Source organism: Pezoporus occidentalis, unplaced genomic scaffold, assembly GCF_034315485.1.
Source record: "Pezoporus occidentalis ecotype Australia unplaced genomic scaffold, CSIRO_AGI_Poc_V1 ctg37, whole genome shotgun sequence".
NCBI classification, from domain to species: Eukaryota; Metazoa; Chordata; class Aves; order Psittaciformes; family Psittacidae; genus Pezoporus; species Pezoporus occidentalis.
In genome coordinates, this window is record NW_026915691.1 from 5,914,458 (window position 1) to 5,935,581 (window position 21,124).

At 45.8% G+C, this 21,124-nt stretch overlaps 1 protein-coding gene across 26 annotated transcripts in view; it reads right to left on the reverse strand.

The window, feature by feature from the left end:
- FBRSL1 (fibrosin like 1) overlaps positions 1-21,124 on the reverse strand; it is a 533,983-nt gene that overhangs the window by 43,583 nt on the left and 469,276 nt on the right. For all 26 annotated transcript variants that reach the window (XM_062631525.1, XM_062631515.1, XM_062631536.1 and 23 more), the window contains one exon: positions 14,922-14,967. In XM_062631525.1, the coding sequence (XP_062487509.1) occupies positions 14,922-14,967 (46 nt within the window). The remainder of the gene's footprint in view (positions 1-14,921; positions 14,968-21,124) is intronic.

Sequence of the window (21,124 nt, forward strand, 5' to 3'; positions counted from 1 at the left end):
CCGTGGCTCCCTTGGCACCCCAGCACCGGAGCTGTGGGACAGACGGGACGAACGGCCCCTGTGCACCTGCACCCTCTCCTCCCAGAATGCGGAGGAGAGGGGTGGCTCTGCCTGCTTTCTACTTTTATCTGGGGCTGATGCCAGCATTGTTATCAGTCCCAGAGCCTGATGGCCAGGGGCTGAGCCTATCTTCTGCCCAGGATTTTGAGATCTAGCTTTACAGAACCAGGAGAAACCTCTACATTCTCCAACACAGAGAAACCATCCAATGTTTGAGCAAAGTTTTGTGCTAGATCAAAAAGCAAAACCTGTAAAACCATCCCTGGGGCTTTGCTTTTGTTCTTTAACAAAACCCTCCCTTACAGTAACTTTCAGATTCTCAGCCTCAGAGAGAAACATCACAATATACCCAGGCTAACAATATACTTTAATCTCTTGCCTTATAATTGTCATGTAAAGAAGTGTAACTAGGAAAGGACCCCCAGGGCACAGCTGGCAAAAGGTGGGTCTGATGTATGACACTTGGAGAAAGCAGCTTTCCCAGAAGGTAGGGAAAGAACTGCAGCCCTGGGACAGCAGTTTGCTCCCACCTACCCTTTCCAGCTGCACCGACCACCTTTCTTCTTCCCTTATTGTCAAAACTGAAGAAGGGAGAGGCGACAAGCTGGAAAGGCATAGCCAAGACTCAAGAATGAGAATTCAAAGCACTCCTGCTGCACTCCAAAGTGTTGTTACGGCTATTCCAAGTGTGCAGGGAATTAGGATATGGTCACAATCCAGCTAACAGCAAAGGAAGCAGGGAAATAGATGTGCTTTCTGCAGAGACCTCAGGTACTGCTCCTTTTCTGTATTAGCTGGCAAGCACAAGGTACAGAAAGATCCATGGCTAAGAGCAAATGCTGGAATCCAGGTTTATCTGAATGTGATCTAAGGGATGCTTTGCTATGATGTGGCTGATACAGTTGTTAGCTCAAGAGCTAAAAGGAAAGGATATTTCTTCTACGGAGGAGGACCAGGAAATTAAACCCGGACTTCACTCAGATCTCCTTCCTTTCTCATATGGGTTTCTCTCCACAAAGAGGGGTGGTGCTGGGCTGGAGTATTCTCCAAATGTGACCTCCCTTTCCTCCACAAGTAATCTAGAGAGAAAAGGGTCTGAAGTTCCTGCAGTCTTCTACAGATAAGCCACATTCTTGAGCTCTGGGCTTCTCCCTGATTCTTTGTTTCTCCATATCAACTTAACCAGTTCACAACCTGCACTGTCGTCATTTCAAGATGCATGTGCCCACCGGTCCCCATGCACAGCAACTGGTGATGTCTCCATCTATGTCTGAAGACATGTTATCACTGAGCAGCTTTTCAGCAGCCATTCCCAGCAGCATCAGAAAACCTATTTCATTTGCAAGTCTACAAAACCTGGCATATACCTTTACACAGTCTGAAACACCACTGCAGCATTTATATCCCTTCCAAAGAACCACAGAACATTTATCACTATATGATCCAGCTCTAGTCACATACCAGCACTGGCATCCTGGAGAGGGACTGTACTGCAAACAAGTGCCCATCTCAAGCACTTCTGGAGTATTCAGCATGTTGTGGCTGCACTGAATTAGTTTCTGACCAGAAAAGGGAACGCTTTCTTCAATCACACCATAGAAATGTTTTCCTTATGGCCACACTTTAGAAATATTCTCCACCCCACATTGAGGTTAGTTTCTCTAAAAGCTGAAGATCATAAAGTAGCCACGTGTTTAAACAAGAGGTCATTATCCACCAGCTCCAGGGTTCAGTGCAAGCTTCTCAGCGAAGAGCAATTTGAAAATAGAGCTGTTAAAGCACTAACAGTAATTTAGAATAGTTTAAGTTTCTGTTTTACTGATTTTTCTGGCTAAGATTCACAGGGCTATCAAATTAGCATCTGGATATCTTGTTGAGGGGAGTAAAGTCAATAATCTAACAGGCCCATTTCGCTTCTCTTTACTGCTGCAATCGTGTGACTTCATTGATACTCAGACCTGAAGGCAAAGGACACAGGGACAATGCCCCATGGCAGGTGCCGAGCCCCTGTTTAGTGTGTCATACAGCACAGTCCAACAGATGAGATCTGTGAAAGAGCAGCCAGAAGGAAATGGCTCTACTCAAGATTCCATACCACCAAAGGTTTAATATTAACTTATTGGTTCCCACCACAATTACACAAAGGGAGATTTTTCAAAGTGTAAAGCTAGCAAGAGATTGAGGGTTTGACCCAAACCTTTAAAAGCCTCATAACCACACAGTCCATGGGCACCACACCCTGGAAACTTTTGAGGGCCAGCAACAGCAGCAAATGACATTTGTAATGTAAATAAATGTACCCTATTAACTCTGCAGAGAAATCTGCATTACCCAGTACCAACCTCCTCAGTCTCTCTCTAGCTTCATCTACCCAATGTGACAAGAAGGGAAGCTCCTCCTTGCCCTTCCCTCCTCTCCCTCTTCGCCTCTGGACATCATTTGCAACAGGGCTTTGTGCTGCACTCAGGGCTCCACGTCGACAGACTGGTCAAACTCGCAGATGGAAGGAAAGACGCCTTTCCATCCCCACCTCTGGAAAGACGCAGATGTGGTAGGAAAAGCCCTCGTTCCTTTTGAAACCCGAGGAGAACAGATGAGCAGCACATTTGAAATTAATTATAGCAAACCTACTGCATTGTTCTCTCCTCCCCTTCCTTTTTCCCCTGACCCCCTCATCGCAGAGCTCTCACTGAAACCTCTGTGCCGTGTATATTTTCCTTAAGTTGCCAGGGCCAGAACGGTACAGCTGAGACATTCACAGAAGTCAAAGAAAGTGCAGACCCGGGTTAGTGCACAGGGGTACAATAGTTCCTTAAGAGTGAGCGTCAACCCCGCCACCGCCCCCCTCCTCCCAAACCTTCCGTCTCTAATGAACCTTTGGTGTCTGTCCACAAAAAACAAACATCAATCAGGCAACAGGCTGTTCCTTTTCCCCTGTTGCTAGTCTGAAATAACAGTCATCCCCCGCTGGGCTGGGAACACCACTTCCCTCTCCAGCACACATACGGGATAATAAGGGGGAGGCGAAGGAGGGAGGAAAACCCGCTCCAAGGTGCCAGAATACACAGTGAGCTGTGCCTTTCCAAGCCAGAGAAAACTTGGGAACACAACAGCTTTTGATTCCTCCTGCCCCACTGGGTACGTTAATTATTTAATAGTTGGCCTGTGAATTGGTGGTGGTGGTAGGAACAGGGTGGAAGGGAAATCAGGCTTTTCCCACTCCTTGTGCTGGCAGTGTGTGTGTGTGTGTGTGCACACAAGTGCGTGTGTGAGGCTTCAGGTACGCCTGAGAGACTACTCAGAGCTGCATCCTTCCTCCACTGCTCTCACAAGACCCTCCTTGTTGGCTTGTGACCACCGTGGCTGCAGACAGCATGGGACAGCATCTGGATCAAATGAGTTATGGGGCAAAGAAACACACCCAGTCTGCTCTCCGTTTGGAGGCCAGTACTTTTCACATATCAGGGGAAGGGCACGTCAGAGTTTACATTGGATTTCGACAGAGTTGGAAACGGAGCTGCAAATCAGAGATTGGCTTATGATTTGCAACCAGGGCTTTCTAGGTGTCTGAAGCAACACTTTGGAAGGAGCATGGGGAAAAAGAGAATGTAACTACATCTCATTTGGATGGAGAGGACTCACAGATGTTAGGAATATTTTTGATCAACAGCTTTCCTGGCACTGCTCGTGGTGGAATCCACAACCTTGACGGCTAGCTGAGTAAGAAAGTGCTGGCAAGCTCCTGTCTGCATGCAGGCAATTTGCAATGCTGCCAGTCAATATTTCAGTGAAAACAAAATTGCAGGGATCATATTAAAAGAGGGGAAAAGGGAAAATAAAACAAAACAAAACCCAGCCTTGCCTTCTAAGAGAAACTCTGATATGACCTGATGGGAAAGACCTTCCCAAATCAGAACACCCTCTCTGTTTGTTTAAAATTAACACGCCGTGATGGGAGTCCTGCCGTGAGCATGCAAAGGCAAGCCCGCCAGCAGCAACAGAAGTAGGCTCAGCAAGAAGTGGCTTTACACGGGGACACCTGGGTGGCATGTTTAGTACAGGCTTGCAGGAAATGATGCAGAAAGAGGTTTATAGTTGTGTCCATTTGGTGGAGGAAATGTATGCAGCAGGCACGGGTCTGAGCCAAAAACCTGGAGCTAGTCCTCTCCAACTGTTGGGAGGGGAGGGAAAGGGATGGGAGGAAAAGAGTGGCAGTATTTTCAAGATCCACATCTGATGTAGCCATGCTGGCCTATTCTTAGTTTAAAACAACAGTATTCTTGGGGGAGACTGCAAGCAGTGTAGCCCAGGCAGTACTTCTCACTGGACCAGTCTTGCAATGGCTGACACAGGCTCTCCTCAGGGGCATCTAAGCTCCTTGTGCAGCTCTCACCACCATTTGGAGTATCTTTAGGGTGTCCCTGAATTACTGCATGGCTTGTGGAAGGTGTGCTCTGCTGCTCACCGCCACTGGAGTCAGGCCCTTTTCTGCCCTGGCCTCAGGACTAGGCCTGGCTGACTACACCGCCACTGCCAGTGGGGAGTCCTCAGACGTCTGCTTGCATTGAACTGCTGGAATGACACAAAGGGTCCAGAGACTGGCCTGTAATGCAAAAATATTCCAGGCCAAAAGGTACATTATGCTCAGAGAACTTTTTTCACTGAGCCAATGAAAGGTATAAAATAATCTGCTCTACTTTGGTTATTAAATCACATGGGATGAACCTATTCTAGTTGCTGGCTTCAGGTTTCTAGCTCAGTTTTGAAGAACGGTTCACTAATAAAAATGATGACAATGTTCATTATTGTATAAACATTCAGTGCTCACACCATAAATTTCTTCCTCTAGCCATTAAGCCCGTATTAAATCAGGTTGTCTCTGAAGAGCTTGCACTGTGAGCACCTCTCGCTGTGCTCAGGGAAGGCCAGCCACGTAGGAAAGCAACTGGCTGGGGACAGCTTAGCTGCTTGGAAGCCAAATCACATAGTACTGAGAAAATTAAAATGTTAGCTGCCTCATCCAAGGCTGGGCCTTTCCTGCCACCCAGCTCTGTGGATAGCTGCCCAGGGAGCAGGCTCTGGCTGCGCTTTCACAGTTTAACATTCACGAGCCAATGTGGTTTGAGGTGGGTTTGCTAACCCTGGTGTGATCTTTGGCGATGCTGCCTGGCCCCACACTTCCCAAGATGTCATAGGGACTCATAGGCCTGCAGGGACAATCTCTTCTTCCATGGGTTTCACACTGTGAGACAGGGAGACAGTCTCAAAACTAGATCATCAATAAACACGGAAATACAGAACAAACTGAGCAGACACCAGCAGCAGATGCAGGTTCATAGACGTCTGCTTGTTACCAAACCTCACTCCAGCTGAGACTTAAATAGCCTCCTTTATGCAAAATGGGAGAGGGAGTGAGATGGAAGGAAACTGGCAATTACACAATTTTATTTCCCTCCTAGCCCATTCGCTTTTCATCAGGTGGCTCTGTGCTCACATACGAAAGGCGCTTGTGAGCGCTAAGTTAAGCACAAAGCCAGCTTGATACTTTCCTTTCACTGGGAGGAAGTCTCCGTGGGCTGTTCTGCATGCAGTGGAAAAGCACAGTGCACACATTATTTTATATTACTCTGAAAGCACCAGGAGTGCCTGAGAAACAGGGACTTCCAGGCTGCCGCATCCTCTTTTCCACCTCTCCCAAACTCCATGGCACTCATAAACACATGCCAAGATCTAAGTTTAACCCCACGCCAGGATTTATCTGTACAGATCCATCTGGAGTCTTCTTCCTCCTCACCTTTTAAAACAAACTCTTCCCTTCTAAAACCCTCATCCAGACTCCAGAGGGCTGATGGGTGAAGAACCCCCAGCTCACAGTGCTGGATGACATACTTGGCTGCAATCAGGCTGCTCACCTTGCTGGTATCTTTGAAGAATATTATCTCCAACAGGGAAAAAAGTTAACATCCATTTCATTGGAGAGAGATCTGGAAGTCTGACTATTCCCTTACGGATAAGCGTTAAAGAATTTATTAGTGATGAAACCAATATGTTTCTTCAGAAACTTAATAGGGTTCCATAAAAATTACTTCAATAACTTTTAAAATTTAATGGCAAACGAGAACCTTTCCACAGGCTTTTTGAACTGTCCGACAGGATCCCAGAGCAGGGATTTAACTCTGCAATAAATTCTGCAGGATGGTTAAAAAAAAACTAGAGAGATTTTAATTTCCTATTACCTCCTGTAAGACTTTGCCATCAATTTAAAGCAAATAAATGAACCAAAAGCACTGCAGTCACTTTTCTGTCCCAGCGATTTACAAGAAAATATTTACTGTTTGGGAAGAAACCCAACAAACTAGAACAAGTATCCTTTTCAGAAACACGGACACGCAAACACAAACACTGTGCCAAGTCCTGCTCTCTTATACATAAATCCAGCGAAGTCAATGGAGTCAGTATGGCTTTACCTGGCTGAACTGAGCCCGAGAGCCGGGCCAAGCACAGAGCAGCAGAGATGGAAGGAAAGCCTCATGCTGCGAGTCCCCAGGCAGCCCGGCAGCAACATTAACAGGCTCCACGGGGAACTGTGTTCAGCCCTTGTTAGCAGGAAGGATGGTCAGTGAAGCACAGAGGTGAGAGCAGTGGCGAGCACATGCACGCTTGGCTTGAGCAGTTATTAAAGGAGAAAATGGCAGGAACCCTGTGGGCTGAAAGCAAGCCCCAACCCTGGCCTCCCTCCTCCCCTCCCATGGGACAGGACCAGAGAGCTACATCACTCACAGCAGTGATTTCAAATGGAGCTAATATATTAAAGCAAAAAAACAGCATGAACTACTACTGCTTGCCATACAGGCTGACCGGGACAGCAGGGTCCTGCTCATCAGCCACATCCCTATCCCAGGAGGAAGAAGTCCTCAGTCTATGTGGGGACAGTGAGAGGAGAGGAAGAAGCAGTGAGATGCTGACAGCATCCTCTTTTCCTGAAGTCTCCACTGCTGGATGCTGGGGCCTCGCTAGGACTTACAGACCCTGCCAGCACTGCACACAAAAGAGTAACCAGATCCATTTACAATTCAACAGCACGCCCTGGTCCCATTGATCACTCTCATTGATTGCCCAGAAGGAAACACAAGCCAGCCTGGGGTCAGATCCAGCTTTCCCCAGCACCAGCCTCCTTACCCCCCACTGCCTTGTCAAATTACTTGTTGACCGTCAGGCTGCCCTGTTCTATGCCGGTGACCTGCATGGAGCGTGGGGTTACCATGTCCCCAGGAGTTCCTAATGGGCTATTACACAGCACAGGATAGCTGCCCATCGGTAACCTGTCAACAGCTTCACTGAGGCACAAACAGAGAGAGCGGAGTGGACAGTGCCACGGAAAGGAGCATCAGAGAGCTTAAAAACCCAGCAGTGAACGCACAGTGCACACCTCCAGCACAGGCCATGGGGGGCTGCACATGAGGAGGACTCTACTTTGTGAGCAGCAAGCCTGATTTAAATGGGGACATGGTGGTCACAGCATGCTCAGACCTGTAGAAGTCCAGACACCTCCCCAGCATTACTTCACATGAAGAGCGGATCAGGTTTATACCCAGCATTTAATTTTCTAAGAAACTGGAAAATCTTACATGAATAAAACATGTCTCTGAGGGATTTTAAAAGCAGAACTGAGAAGACCTGATAGCTTTGTGGGGGTTGCGAGGGCTGCTGTTAACATCAGCACCCGACAGCATCCTTCTGGTGCTGAGATAGAACCTGTACTGACATCCTGCAATCAGGGACAGCAGCTGGAAACAGCACTAAGGCTTGGCTTTTGCTGCTCAGGAAGACAGATAAGCAAACTATAAACAAGGAGTAAAAAGATGGTATCTTTCAAATATCCTTTAAAAGTCCAGGCAATGTAAACTACTACATGCATTTGGAAGGAATTTCCTTTTTTTTCTTGATTTACCATTTGATGGTCCTTTTATCTACTTTCACATGAACCAAGGAAAGCTAGAATGTGCCTCCTCCATCAATACAAGTTTATGCTGGCTTTTAGGGTTTATTTTAAATAAAAAGTATAATTAAAGAAAATAAACCACCCACTTCATAACATTTATACAGCGAAGACTTTCTTTATTTTATTTACGTTTTGGTGGGCAAGGCACAGCATGCAGTTAGCTTGCCGTGACACTTAACAAAGCCGCATTTGAAATTGAAAATCTTGAAGGAAATGAACAAATTCTGCGGAGGAAAGGCAGCCGAGCAAAGAGACTTCTTACGTTACCCTAGGTAATTGTGCATATATATGTTTCTGCGTGCCTCCCTACTCCAAAAGCATAGCCAGAACTTGGATGCTTTAAATCAAAAAAGCAATCTCAGTCTGTAATTCTCAACTAAATAATTAAACACATTTTATCTCCTACAGTATTGCTTCTATTCATTTTAATCCCACTGACAGGAATGCAGCAACATAACCCACATCCTTAAAATAACAAAACAAACACAAGATACCAACCAGAAGGCCTGGAAATGTTTATAATTCAACTTTTCAACTCTCTTGGCTGCAGCCTGAAGCTACAAAGAAAGCTCTATGCTGGCTCATTTGGAGGAGACAAACCCGGAGATAGCTGTGCAAACCGCTCAGCAAATGGTGCAAGAAATCCTGCCCACTTGAAGAAGGCAGCTCTCACTCTGGGAGCCATACAGCTCTGTGCTGCAATTAACGAGCTATCTACTTCTGCAGCCTGAGTTTTACACAGTTCACCGGACAGTGTGGTTAAGGTGAATGGTCTCTTCTACCTGTCCATCATATTTTCACAGACAGCTGCTATGGATAGGGAACTTACTAATAAATACACGTAACATAGCTAACGAGAGACAGAGTACACTGCCATTCCCTAAAGAAAGGCTGAGAGCTTTCCAGAGCCTGCAAAATCAGAAACTGCAAGAAGACTGCGAGACTGCATCGAGTGCACTATTTTTGTGTTGGGCTTTGTTTTGAAATGCGGCTAACTGGCTGTGACTTGGGTGATTATCTCAGTTACCCACACTGTTTGGAAATCAAAGTCCTCCTCCTTCTCAGGCCGCTCTGTAATTCCATATCTGCATACGCAAGAAAGCCAATGTTCTCATCCAGGGTGACAAAATAGAACTTTTCAAAACGAGGGTGCCAGGATGGGTGCACATGCTGGATTTAACGGTGGTTCAGGGTATCAAGTACTGCCAACTCCCCAAGCACTTACAAATCACAAACCATCTTTAAAAGGTTAAAAACAAAGTATCTGGGCTTCTTTTTGACTGCCTCTGGCTTTGAAGCACAGAAGAATCAGAGTTCCAGGTTCTTCTCTGTAGCCAGGAAGACTAAAGTCTTGTGTAAAAAATGAAACTAAAGCACAGATTTTTGTGCAATCCTCCAAGGGCCTGGGTTTCATGAAAACACAGAACATTGTAAAGTTGTGATAAAATCACAAGAGATGCAACACAGGGAGTAGAGCAGCTGCAGAGCATCCTCAGCACTGTGTAAATCATAACAAAGTGGTTGCTATCTAAATAAATGTATTACTTATTTTATTTATTATTACAGATGCTGCTGTGGAAGATTTTGCATGCCTGTAATTATGGTGGACTTGTGTCCAAAGATTCAGCTGTAAATTATCATCCCCTCAAGGTCACTGACTGCGCAGGTAATCACAGAAAAGATGGTGACCTCACTGAAATGTAACCAACACCTGGGGATAAAACAGATCAGGAGACAGGATGCACCACTGTGTTTCCTGCATCTCAGATCCCGCTGTGGACCCACACAAGAAAACTCAGCAAATTTATGGTATCTCTGCTGACCTCCATTCATGTAAAACACAGCTAATTGCCTGACTGGGTGCTGTGGGACTTGTTTGTCTGTCTAAGCAGACCTTCTTGTGATGGAAAGCCCTACATCCTGCATGCTAAGGTGGAGGCCCTGAAGGAGAGGTGGACTTGATTACAGGAGATGCTATCTCAGCCCAGACAGGGAGCCTCTGACCCTGACAACTGCAGAGAGGGCCAGGGGAACAGACCAAAGCACGTGAGCAGCACAGCGAGCACAGGGGACACAGGGCTCTTGATTCCCCTGTCAGTGCTGAGCAACCATTAAGCTGTGCTGCTGCTGCAAACCTGTGCCAAGCACGTTACTTGGCGTTCAGCTGCATTCAGGTTGTTTTCTGCTTCACCAGGCACTCAGAGGTTCCTCCTGGAGAGCTCACTTGCTGCCCTCCCATCCTGCTCCTGCCCTGCTGCCCCTCTCACCCCATCTCACAGTAATAACCATCAGTTTTTAACAGCACGTCCTACACTGGAGGTTTTGTAGCTTCAGCTTTTAAAATGATTTAGTGTGACGGTTTAGTGCTGAATTAAAAAAAAAAAAGAAATAAAAAAAGAAAAAGGAAGAGAAGAAGCAGAGAGAAAAAGGAGAGACAGTCCCCTTAAGGCAACAACATTATGAAGCAGTGATCTCAGAGGAACAAGGGTTCTTCTCTGGTTCAGATGTGCTTGTCAGAGCTCAGCGTCGTCTCTGAACAAGAAATCTCCCTTGCTGGCTCAAGGCATGGTTTTGTGGTCAAGAGGACAGAAAATAAAGGGAGGGAACTTCAAAGAACCATAAGCTGCATTAGCCCGCTGGGGCGGGTGGCTGCGGCACATCCCATGGCTGACAATTACGACCTGCATGCCGAGAGAGCTTGCCTCCCTCTTGTCAGAGGGATAAGACACAGGCTGTGAGCTTTAGAGCTTTGAGGATGTGTACAGTTCATGATGAAAGATAGCACTTCAAAGCCCTCTGCCTAGAAACCAAGGGAGAAGTGAGAGCAGAGGGTAAGCAATCTTTTTTCCTGGGGGGTGCATACGTGGGGGAAGGATAAGACTTATTTTCACTGTCATTTATTATTGCCATGAAAATGGAGCCTTGCACTGTTTATGGAATCTCTCATTAAAAGGATCTCTTGATAAATTGCTTGATAAACATTCATTAATTAAGTCTCTCAGCGCACTTGGCTGACAAGCATTAGCCTTCATTTTGCAGGAAGGGGAAATTGAGGCATGGAGCTCAGTAAGCCCCCCATCAGCCTGGAGCGGAGCTGGGTCCCAGCCAGTCGTTCCATGCCACCAGACAGATGGATTACGCTGCTCCCTCCATGTCCAGCTTGATTTTGATCCAAGGATAGGAGCCATATACTTGGCTTCAATAAACTTCAAAGCTCTTGTACTGCAAGTGCCACGCAGGGCCACAGGGCAAATGTAGCTGTGTAGTTCTGGCTCCTCCATGGGAGGCTGATGCCCTGGGGGGGCCTTAACACCCCCACACCAATAGTCTGCTTGGGATTATGAATGGAGGAGACACCTTAGCTGCTGCCCAGCCTCTTACTTCCTGATCAATGTTAAAGCCATTTGGGAGACATATACTGTAAGACAGTCATTTCACCCTAACCTCGCCAGTGGCCATAGGTTCAAACACTGGCAACTCAGCAGGTCTCCTGGGTTACAGCTGCAAGGTTACTGTAGTAGCAGACACCACATCTCTCACTTTCCCTGGCATACAGCAGGGCTGGAACAAGGACAGGTGGGAGACAACTCAACCGCCTTCAGCCAGACCTGTCAGGGAAGCCCACTGCAGGAGGGAGCCAGCAGCAATAATGCATCACTCAAGTCCTTAAAACACAAACCATCCTGCCCCACACATACTTGAAAATCTCATCACGGCCGGTAGGCAGAGGTCCTCCCAGTGACATGGGGGTGAACATCCCTCTCACCTCCTCAGACCCACAACACATCTGCCCTCCTATCAATCATCGTCACTCCCCTTGCCTCATCCACCCACTGGGAGACAGAGGCACAGATTCAGCTTTCTCCTACACCTCCCCAGCCCTGGACAGCACTTGCCCTTCAGAAAAAGCAAAGGACTGGCTGGGAGATCCCTATGAGAAAGGAGCTGCATGAGAGAGCAAACAGACCTTTATTATTTGTTTATTGATTTATTCACCAGGAGGCGTAACACCTGGCCCTCGGCAGCAAATGCCCTTGTAACTCTGTGCTGCAGTGACAAGTTGGCTCAACAAATGCTTTTCTTCGCCAGAAAACAAAGACCTGTCAGCAGAGCAGATCAGGGATTCTCTGCTTTTACTTTTAATTATTATTTCCTTACACAGAGGATTTAATCTCTTCTTCTCCTGGAAGCTCAAAGTGCTCCATTCAGCCTGTTTCACAGCTGCGACTACCGAGGTCACCCCGGGTCAGGACACCTCTCTGTGTCACATAATAGCAACTGGTCCCCGAAGTGGACATCTACGTCGTGCATCTGTTGTTGCAGATGAACTGATGTCAAAAGGAGGAGCACCACCACTGCCACAGCCCCGGCAGCAAGGGGGCAAAAATAAAGGTTACCCACAGAGCCCCAGACAAAGGACACTGCTCCCCAGGCCTTTTGTGGAGCTGTGAAATACGGTCAAAGGTCATGTTTTACAGCTGTTCCAGCCTCAAATAAGCAAAACCCATCTATCTTAATACTTAATTGCATTGCTAAGCTGCTGATAAACTAGGACAGCATAAAACAAATACATGGGGCTAAATGCATCCCCAGGGAAAGTTTGTGGGAACAGGGGGAGTTGCACCAGACAATGAATCCACTTCACTGTGTTTTAAAAGCCTCGCTACCTTCAACAAAAGCTGTAGCATGGGTGCTGCAGATCGCTAGTTCATATCTCTCCAAAAAGGCCGCAAGTGTTTACAAAAGAAGGGCACAGTGCAAATGCCCACGGGAGAAGATGAGCACGTGCCGCACCACGCGTGTGCCCATCGGAAACCGTGCTGAGCTAATCCCCTCCCCAGGCAGCCACCAGGGCTCCAGCCCTTCAGAACACAGCCTTAAATCAACGCTCTTATCTCACAAAAGGAATTTAAGCACAACACTTTGAAAGTCACTTTCTCTTGGCCATATGGCATCACTGAGCCTGGTCCTGTCGGAGCGGCCTTCATTTGCATGTGCGAGAGACAAATCTGACTCTCGTGTTGAGGGAGTGGTAACAGGGCAAGGGGTAGAATTTAGCAACTGTTTGGGTTTCTGCACAAAATCTCATCAAAGCAAATTTCTCCCACCTCTCAAGCCAAGGGTCAAATGCTGATGTAGCCCAAGCAGAGCCTGCCCTCAGCTGCAGCCCATGCTGACCAGCCAGGCTCCACCAGCACAGGGCCACAGTGAAAGAAAAGTCTGAGACAAAAATCATGATCTGAACAATGTCTACACCCCCAGTACACCGAACAGGAATATGCTTAAACTACAGGGATATAAACAGCAGTGAACACAAACTTCAAGACAGCAAATTCACAGGCATTCACACATTTAACTTCCTGATAGGGAGGTATTTTGAAAACTCATGTTGCTGAGCTGCGCCATGATACGAAGGGGTGGGGGATCTCAGGCTTCAGCACAAGGAGGAGCCAACAAAGCTGCTAACGCTTCAGCATAAGCCTCTCCGGCAGATCTCTGTGCCGTGCATTTATGCAGGATGGCAAGATTTGTGTTTTGCTGAGGCATTGCCGTATGGGCAATCTGGTTTGCCTTATCAGTGAGCCAAGGCTGAGGGAAGAGAAATGCTCTTCCCCACCATTTGTTTAAACTTCCCTCCTTCCCCCACATAAAGCTGCATACTTTCATGAAAATATCTGCAAATGTAATAACATAATGGGCTTGTCATCGGTTTCCACATTTGGCATTGAAAATCTGCAAAGCTTGGAAAGAAAGAGAATTCCTAATACTTACTGCTGCTATAGAGCCCAGCTATACAATGGGCCTGGATCCAGGTAATGGAGCACACAAGCGCCAAAATGCCTTTCCATCTCCAGCACCTACTCCTACGGAACTCCAAACTAGTCCTTCCTCCGCCCTCTTGAAATAATGCAAGAAGTTTATTTCATCACTTCTTATTAATGGGCCTCATCTCTCTGCTTTGCAGTATGTGCATGTCCTTAGTACTCATTACTGCTCTGAACTGATTTTATTCTGCAGCTCAATGCTGGGAACACTGCAGAACAGCACCAGGACCTGACAATGCATTCAGAGCCACACCACCAACCTCCTCACATGATAAAGAGGAACCGTTCCCAGCGCAATGCTTTCCATCATGTACCACACTTTGCCCTTTCCAAGGCTGTTCCTTCAGTATTTTTGCCCAGTGAGATTATCCCTGGGAACACATGAAACTAGAGCAGCCCTGTTTTACAGCTGTACCGAGCCCTCAAAGGAGGGCTGGGTGTATTTAGAGATCTGTCACTGCGCCTCCCCAGGGGAATGGGAAATGGCACAGTCTCTTAGCAACACCCAGCACGTGTCACAGGTAACTCTCAATTAATAGGAATAGTGGGAGCTGTGAGCCGAGACCCTGCAAGGCGCCAAGCACCTTCCACCTCGCTGTGGAGAACTGAGACATATAGACACAAATGCTCACTGTGCACTGGCAGCTCTGAGAAGGATGTGCAAGCCCTTGTAAAGATAATACAGATAACACTGAAATATTGATTTGTTTAAAAGAAATGAGGATTTGATTGTATTAGAGGGAAAAGCATATCCCCTACAGTAAAGGCTGACTTCTCCTTTGTCAGTAATCCTTCTCTTGAAGACATTTATTACAAATCTCACTGGCAGGGAAGAAGTCCCACCCCACACTGAGACAATGCAGCTCTAAATTTTAACTTAATCATCGCAAGGCTGTAAAGCTGATCTTTATGACAACGTGTGTGGCACAATTAAAGGCGCTGGCAAAACCGATGTCCTGCTATTCACATGATATGGATTTACAGCTCAAATCTCTTGCTCTAAGATAAGGAAAGCATTTCTCCAGATCACTTACCTTTATTTGCTGCAGGGGAGAACAGCTTCTCAGAGCCTACAGAAGCCTGAAAAAGAAAGAGAAGAAAGGGATGAGCAATACTAAAGGAGACTTTAGGAAGGCTTGCTCACAAAAACACAGCCCATAAAACAAGTCGGTTATCTGTAGACCTGCAATTACACATTGCACCTGGAGGGTGCAATGTTGTGCCATTAAAGAATAAGCATGCATCCTAAGATGAAAGCAAAGCAGATACAAGTACTGTCCTAATCTCACCCAACTATATCCTCCTGTCTCGTTTATTTAGGCAGCCATGCAGTGCACAGCTATTTTATCCATGATTCCTCTTATAAAAACAAAACTAGTGAAACTGCTATCAAGCTGAGGAGAAAAACAAACCAAAAAACAACAACAAAAACCATTTCAAAGCCTCTCTCATTGAAAATAAGCTCTTTTCTTGCTGAACATGTAAAATTTAATTTGTGTATTGGGAACACAAGTTGCAACTGAACACATTCGTATGAAAGAGGGTGTTATTTAACATTATGCCAAATGATAGGTACGTGCTGCTATGCACTTAGTTGAGTATGAAATAGAATGACTTCCTCTTGGAAGAAGCCCATCTCCTTGCAAACTGGGTTGCACCACGCTGTTTGAACTCCACAGCAGTGTATTTGTGCTCCTCACAGCTCTGGGAAATAGTTAAAGAAATCCAATTAACCTGAACCTTGTAAACAGCTTCGTGATAATCAGGGTCACTGGGTTACAGACAAGACGATAACGACAGACAGGGAAAAAAGTCCATTCATCCTAAATAAAGCTTTTACGAGTTAATTTGATGGCTTCCTCCCCCTCCTCCCCCGATATGAAACAGTCAACGTATTTTGGCATGAGCTTTTCCTCCTCACTATCTGATAAAACAGCAAGTAGCCTCTCCGGAATCAAAGCTGGTCTGAGAGCAAAGAGCATGATCAACATTACCACCATCCACAAGATAGCTGAAAATATTGGCACTGCTGCATGAATAAAATGGGGTGAAGTACAGAGCTGAAGAGCAAAAGATACTGAAAGTGAAAAAGTCTTTCTCCCCTGGCTCTGCTTTAAAAACAATGAATTAATTCAACACATGGCTGAACGAAGTTGATTTTCTTTTTGATTTTACCGATTTTATTCTAAGGTGCCTTGGGAGATTTGCATGAAAAAGAGCACTATGAATTGCATCACACTGTTATAGATTTTAAATGACGACTCAGAAGGAAAAAACCAAACAGTAAAATGCAAGATCTGCATGAGATATAGTAAGGAGCAAAAAAGAGCGATTTATTAATGTTACTTCTAAGGAAAGTGGCACTGCAAGCGCTGAATGCCTTACTAAACACAAATGCATAAAAAAGAGGGAAAACAACATGAAAAATAGGTTAAGGTTGAGACACATAAAGAAATTCTGAATCATGTCCACGATAAAGCTGCATGTGTAGCTGTGGCATGTATGATCGTTACACAGCTCAGCAAAAGGATCCTGAAATTACCTGCACGATCCCTTCACTGCATGGATTAAAGAGAGGAAGAATCAGGATTAAACAAGGCTTTGCCTAGGCTGGTTTGCAAAGAAAGTGTAACAGCATCACACAGCAGCAACAACAGTGGTACATAAAACATTTGACAGCCAACTCTGAATTTACAACCCATTGTTAAGAGATTTTTCACTTATAATCACCACAAAGTCATCACGGATGCAGAATGCAGGCTCCAGGAACTCACCCGTACTAACAGCCCACACAAAGGCAGGACCTAGGCTCAGAGCACTCCATAAGCACTAGGACATGTGGCAGGTGGATAAATAAGATTCCCCCATTTTACAGGCAATGAAACTCTGGCATGGCTTGCACTAAAGCCCAAGCAGTAAATCGGCAGCTGAGGCACAAATCCTAAGCACCAGGTGTGTAGCCCATGAGAGGAGCCTGCTCTCTGGCAGCAGGACCCACTGGGAGAAGCTCTGTATGTTGCCTGGTCTGGAAAGTTGGGTCCTGCCCACAGGGCTTTATGGCAACCACCACCTTCTGTGTAATTCAGCACCAAAGATCCAATACAGACTGGCACTGTTTAATCATGAGCTAAAGGTCTCAGTGTTACAGGTCCAGACTACATAAAAACAATGTTTAAGGAAGTCAAGCAAGAAAACACACTTTTAAGAGAAAGTAAAACACACACGGATTATTGCTCAGTCTTCTGATATCACTACGTGGCACCGCCTTCAACAATCAGTCAACATTTGCAGAGCAGCGTTTTCAACATCACAGCCACAGTTTACAGACACAAACCTTCACACCTAGAGTTTACAGCAACTTTTGCTCTCACTTCTGGTGATTCCTAGCTCCAGATCTGAGCAGTTTTTGGCATGAGCACTGTTCTGAAACAGTGAATGCCTGTTATTAGGATATTCTGTGAGCTGCTGTAAAGGGAGAGGGAAGCTGGGGGAGGAAGAGCCTGAATACATAATTCAATTCCATCAGCCACCCTTTAAAGGAAGCGTACAATAAAACCTATGTGTTTGAGGGAGCCCACTAATGAGTGCAAAAATCCAGCAAACCAACGCATCTGCTAAAACAAGTCCCCTCCCAATTTTTCTGCTGTTTCAAGCAAATCATTTGCATATGTTTAAGAAGGGATTAAAAAAAAGGAATCTTCCCTTGTGAGCAAACCCAGGCGTTTGGAGTCCTTTATGTGCAGGGTTCAAGTCATCCCAGGAAATCACACTTTTGATTACAAAATGAAACGAGGAATTTCCCTTTCCCCTCCCTCTCACTGCCTCCTGCCTGTTTCCATCTGAAGGACCACCTCAGGGATGAGGGCAGCTGGAGCAGCTCTGTGCACCCCTTAAGTCTTCCACTGCTCCCCCAATTCCTTTTTGTTGCTGCATAAGGCAGAGAGGCATCCCCAGCATGAAACTCGGACAAAAGCCACCTCCAGCCTTCCTTGTACTGGTGCTGCTCATCTCCCTCCCCATGGAGTACCACCACAGAGCCCAAGGCAGACCTGTGTTCATAAAGCTGCCGCTTCCAAAGTCCCATCCCCAGTAACGACCACTGCATTTTAAACATATCTAACATCTGTCCCCAAAGTGAAACACACACAAATGATTTCAGAGAGCAGCAGATTCTGAGGCAGACGCATGTTACTGAAAGTTTTAAGACCCAGCACGCTGTTGACACACTAAGATCTGCACCAAGCCTTGCAGGTCCCCATTTGTGGTTTATTCAACAAAGTGAGCAAGTCTCTGTCCCATTTTGATTTTCTTTCTTTTCTACACCAGATGTAAAAGGCAAAACGTCTCCACCCAGTTCTGCGACGGTTTGAAACCAGGCTGAATACACTGCAGAGAAAACACATTTCTACCCTTTACTGCTTTGTGCAGAGCAGGAGCAGTGGGTGCTCCAGTCCCTCATCCCTCCTCCCCTTGATCACATACAAACACTGACTCAATTTTCATCACTATAAGCTTATCAAAGGCAGCTTTTTCCTCAAAATACAAGGTGGCAACCACAAAGGATGTAGCGCACACCCTCTCCTCTGAAGGTGAACACTGAGGTATAATGAAGTCCATGACTCATTCACCCTGGTTCCCACTAAGTCAAGGCAGCTGAAAGGTGTAAGAGCCCTTGCAGATTAATAATTTAATGATTATATATAACAGAACAACATCATCTGGCAGAGACAGCATTATAAACTATGTCAGGCCTCACAGTAATTACTTTTGTTCTTTCTTTCCTGTAGCCTATAGAATGGCTAACAGGGAATAAAACTGCTCCTTACCACCAACCACAGAGGCTCTGCAGACTTCCATGCAGTCTCCTGGAGCACCGAATGCCAGATCCAAGCCTGATACTTCAAGACACTGGAAAATTGCTAATAAGGCTGCAGTTCTGGTTCACAAGGAGCAAGGGCTTGTGGTGTTAGGGACCTGGTACATATGCTTTGTACAGGGCAAAAGCAGAGCATTCCCCCCAAATCTGAGTCCAGGATGACAGGCAGGAGGAAAAGGAGGCAGTAAATTACAGTTTGAATTTGATTTCTGACTAGCTGCCTATCTTCTGGACAGCCAAGAGCCAGTCTCAAGAGGGACTGTTTTGGAACTTAGCAAACACTAAAATGCTTACAAGAAAACCCTTCTCCAGGAGATTTTCTAACTAGAAGTGTCAGACCGACTTAGAGAAACCTCCAGGATAAAGCATGGATGCTACCTGAAAATTCTGGATGAATTTTCATTCATCCCTTTGTTCCGTTTCCCGTGCTTTTACCTACCACTCTCACGCCACTTGATTGCTTCTCTAGTGGAGAATTTCACTGCATGTCAGTATTGCTTTACTAGTTTCCAGTTGATTTTATACGTCATTCATAACAGACCCCTTCAGTAATATACAACTAAAACAGGAAGATATTGTTTGGCTTGTGATTCTTCTATAGGAAATAGAAATCGATACGTATGGAACGGCACAAGAGAAGCCTAGAAATCAAAAACACACACATACAAAAAAGAAACTGAAATTCCCCCTTAAGACCAAGAAAGTATTCAACACATTCCAGCATACAGAAGCAACCCACGGTAACACTGCCTGCATTGTGAGGGGGTGTTTCAAGTGAACCTATGGTCTTTTCAAAACTGGGATTATTTTTGGAGGGAAATCACAGCTCAATTAAAACAAAAGGCAAGTTAGACCTGTAAGTCAGCCACTTCATGCACCACCACTGGAAAAAAGCTGGAGTAAGGAGTACATGGACTATCTTCTCGGAAAATCCAGCACTGTGGTACACAGCTGGCTGGGAAAGAGCACAACCCATCTGTGTAAGGGATTAACCAAGAGGGAAACAGGATGCACGCACACTGGACTTCTACAAATCCACACTGCTTATTGTGATTACCTTCACCCAGAATTTATAGACCGGGCTTTCAAGAGGGCTCAGCACTCAGCAGCTGCCCTCGGGGCACAGACCTGATGGAGGTTTCCAGGTATGGAACATTTCCAAAAATCCATTTAGACACTTGAATGGTTGTCTATTTCAGACCAGGTTGTTCTGAAAAGTCTGGTTCCAGCTGATGGTCCAGATCCAATGCTGGCTGTTGATGTCAAATAAGAGCTAATAAGAAATAATATTCCCGAAGCAAGAATGAATGCCAGACATGTCCAGCTTTCTAGCAACATTCCTAATACTTCAGTTGTGCCTTTAGCTACACTATAACATGTCACAGTGAAACACTCTAAACAGACAACTGCTTATTAAAATGGCAATGCCTTAAATGATCAAGATACTTCTAGTTCAATTTTGATTCAATGCCCTCTCTAGGAGGTACTGATGGCTCCTCCTTATCTTGCACGAAAGCTCAGTCTACAGAAGGTCCACTAGAAGCAAAAAGCTTTTTAGACTGTACTTTCACCCAGCAACATACTTGTTTGGGTTCACACCTCACATTCATTTAGCACATGCATATTCAGTACTGCTGTAGTCCTGGAAAGGGCCTTTCACCATGCACCCCTCTGCGTCACTTTTTCTTCCAAGAACACTTCTCTCGCTCAGCAGTTTATATAACCAGGACTATTTTTTGCAACAGCCCCTTTGAGAAGCTAGCACAAGTCTGGGAACAGAGAATTAAATTAGGCCATAGAGAGCCTAGAAGCAGAGATCACTGGTCCCAATTCACTACTGAGTTACACTGACTTTACATGCCAGCAAACAGAAAACAAGGCAAACTGGATGATGACTGGAAGGCACCGAAGGAAACGCTGTGTAGACAGTTTGACTCAGCACAGGACAATGAGGAGCCAAGCCCATTGCTTCTCTTCAAGTTTGATGTTATGGTTTTGCTTTAGACCTTCTCTTCTGGCAACACACTGATGAGCTTAAAATAACACCATTCTAAATCCAGAACATGTTCCTTATTGTTTTATAACCATTTTGGGATAGATCAAATTAGTTTAGATTAAGCAGCAATTGTAATTCTTAAACATACGCCGCTGTGGTCTGTTGACTTATTGCATAGACGTGCCTCTCACCATGATGAAGGCTGACCTAATGCTCCGAAAGCAGCGGGATGCCTGACCTACAGCATGTCTGCTCTCAGAGCCTTGGGGCACAGCCTTGCTAACTCCTCTTCACTCTCTTCAAAAACCATCCCTTCAGCCCCTGGAGAATGGCTATAGCCCAGAGTTCTCCCCTTCCTATCCCCT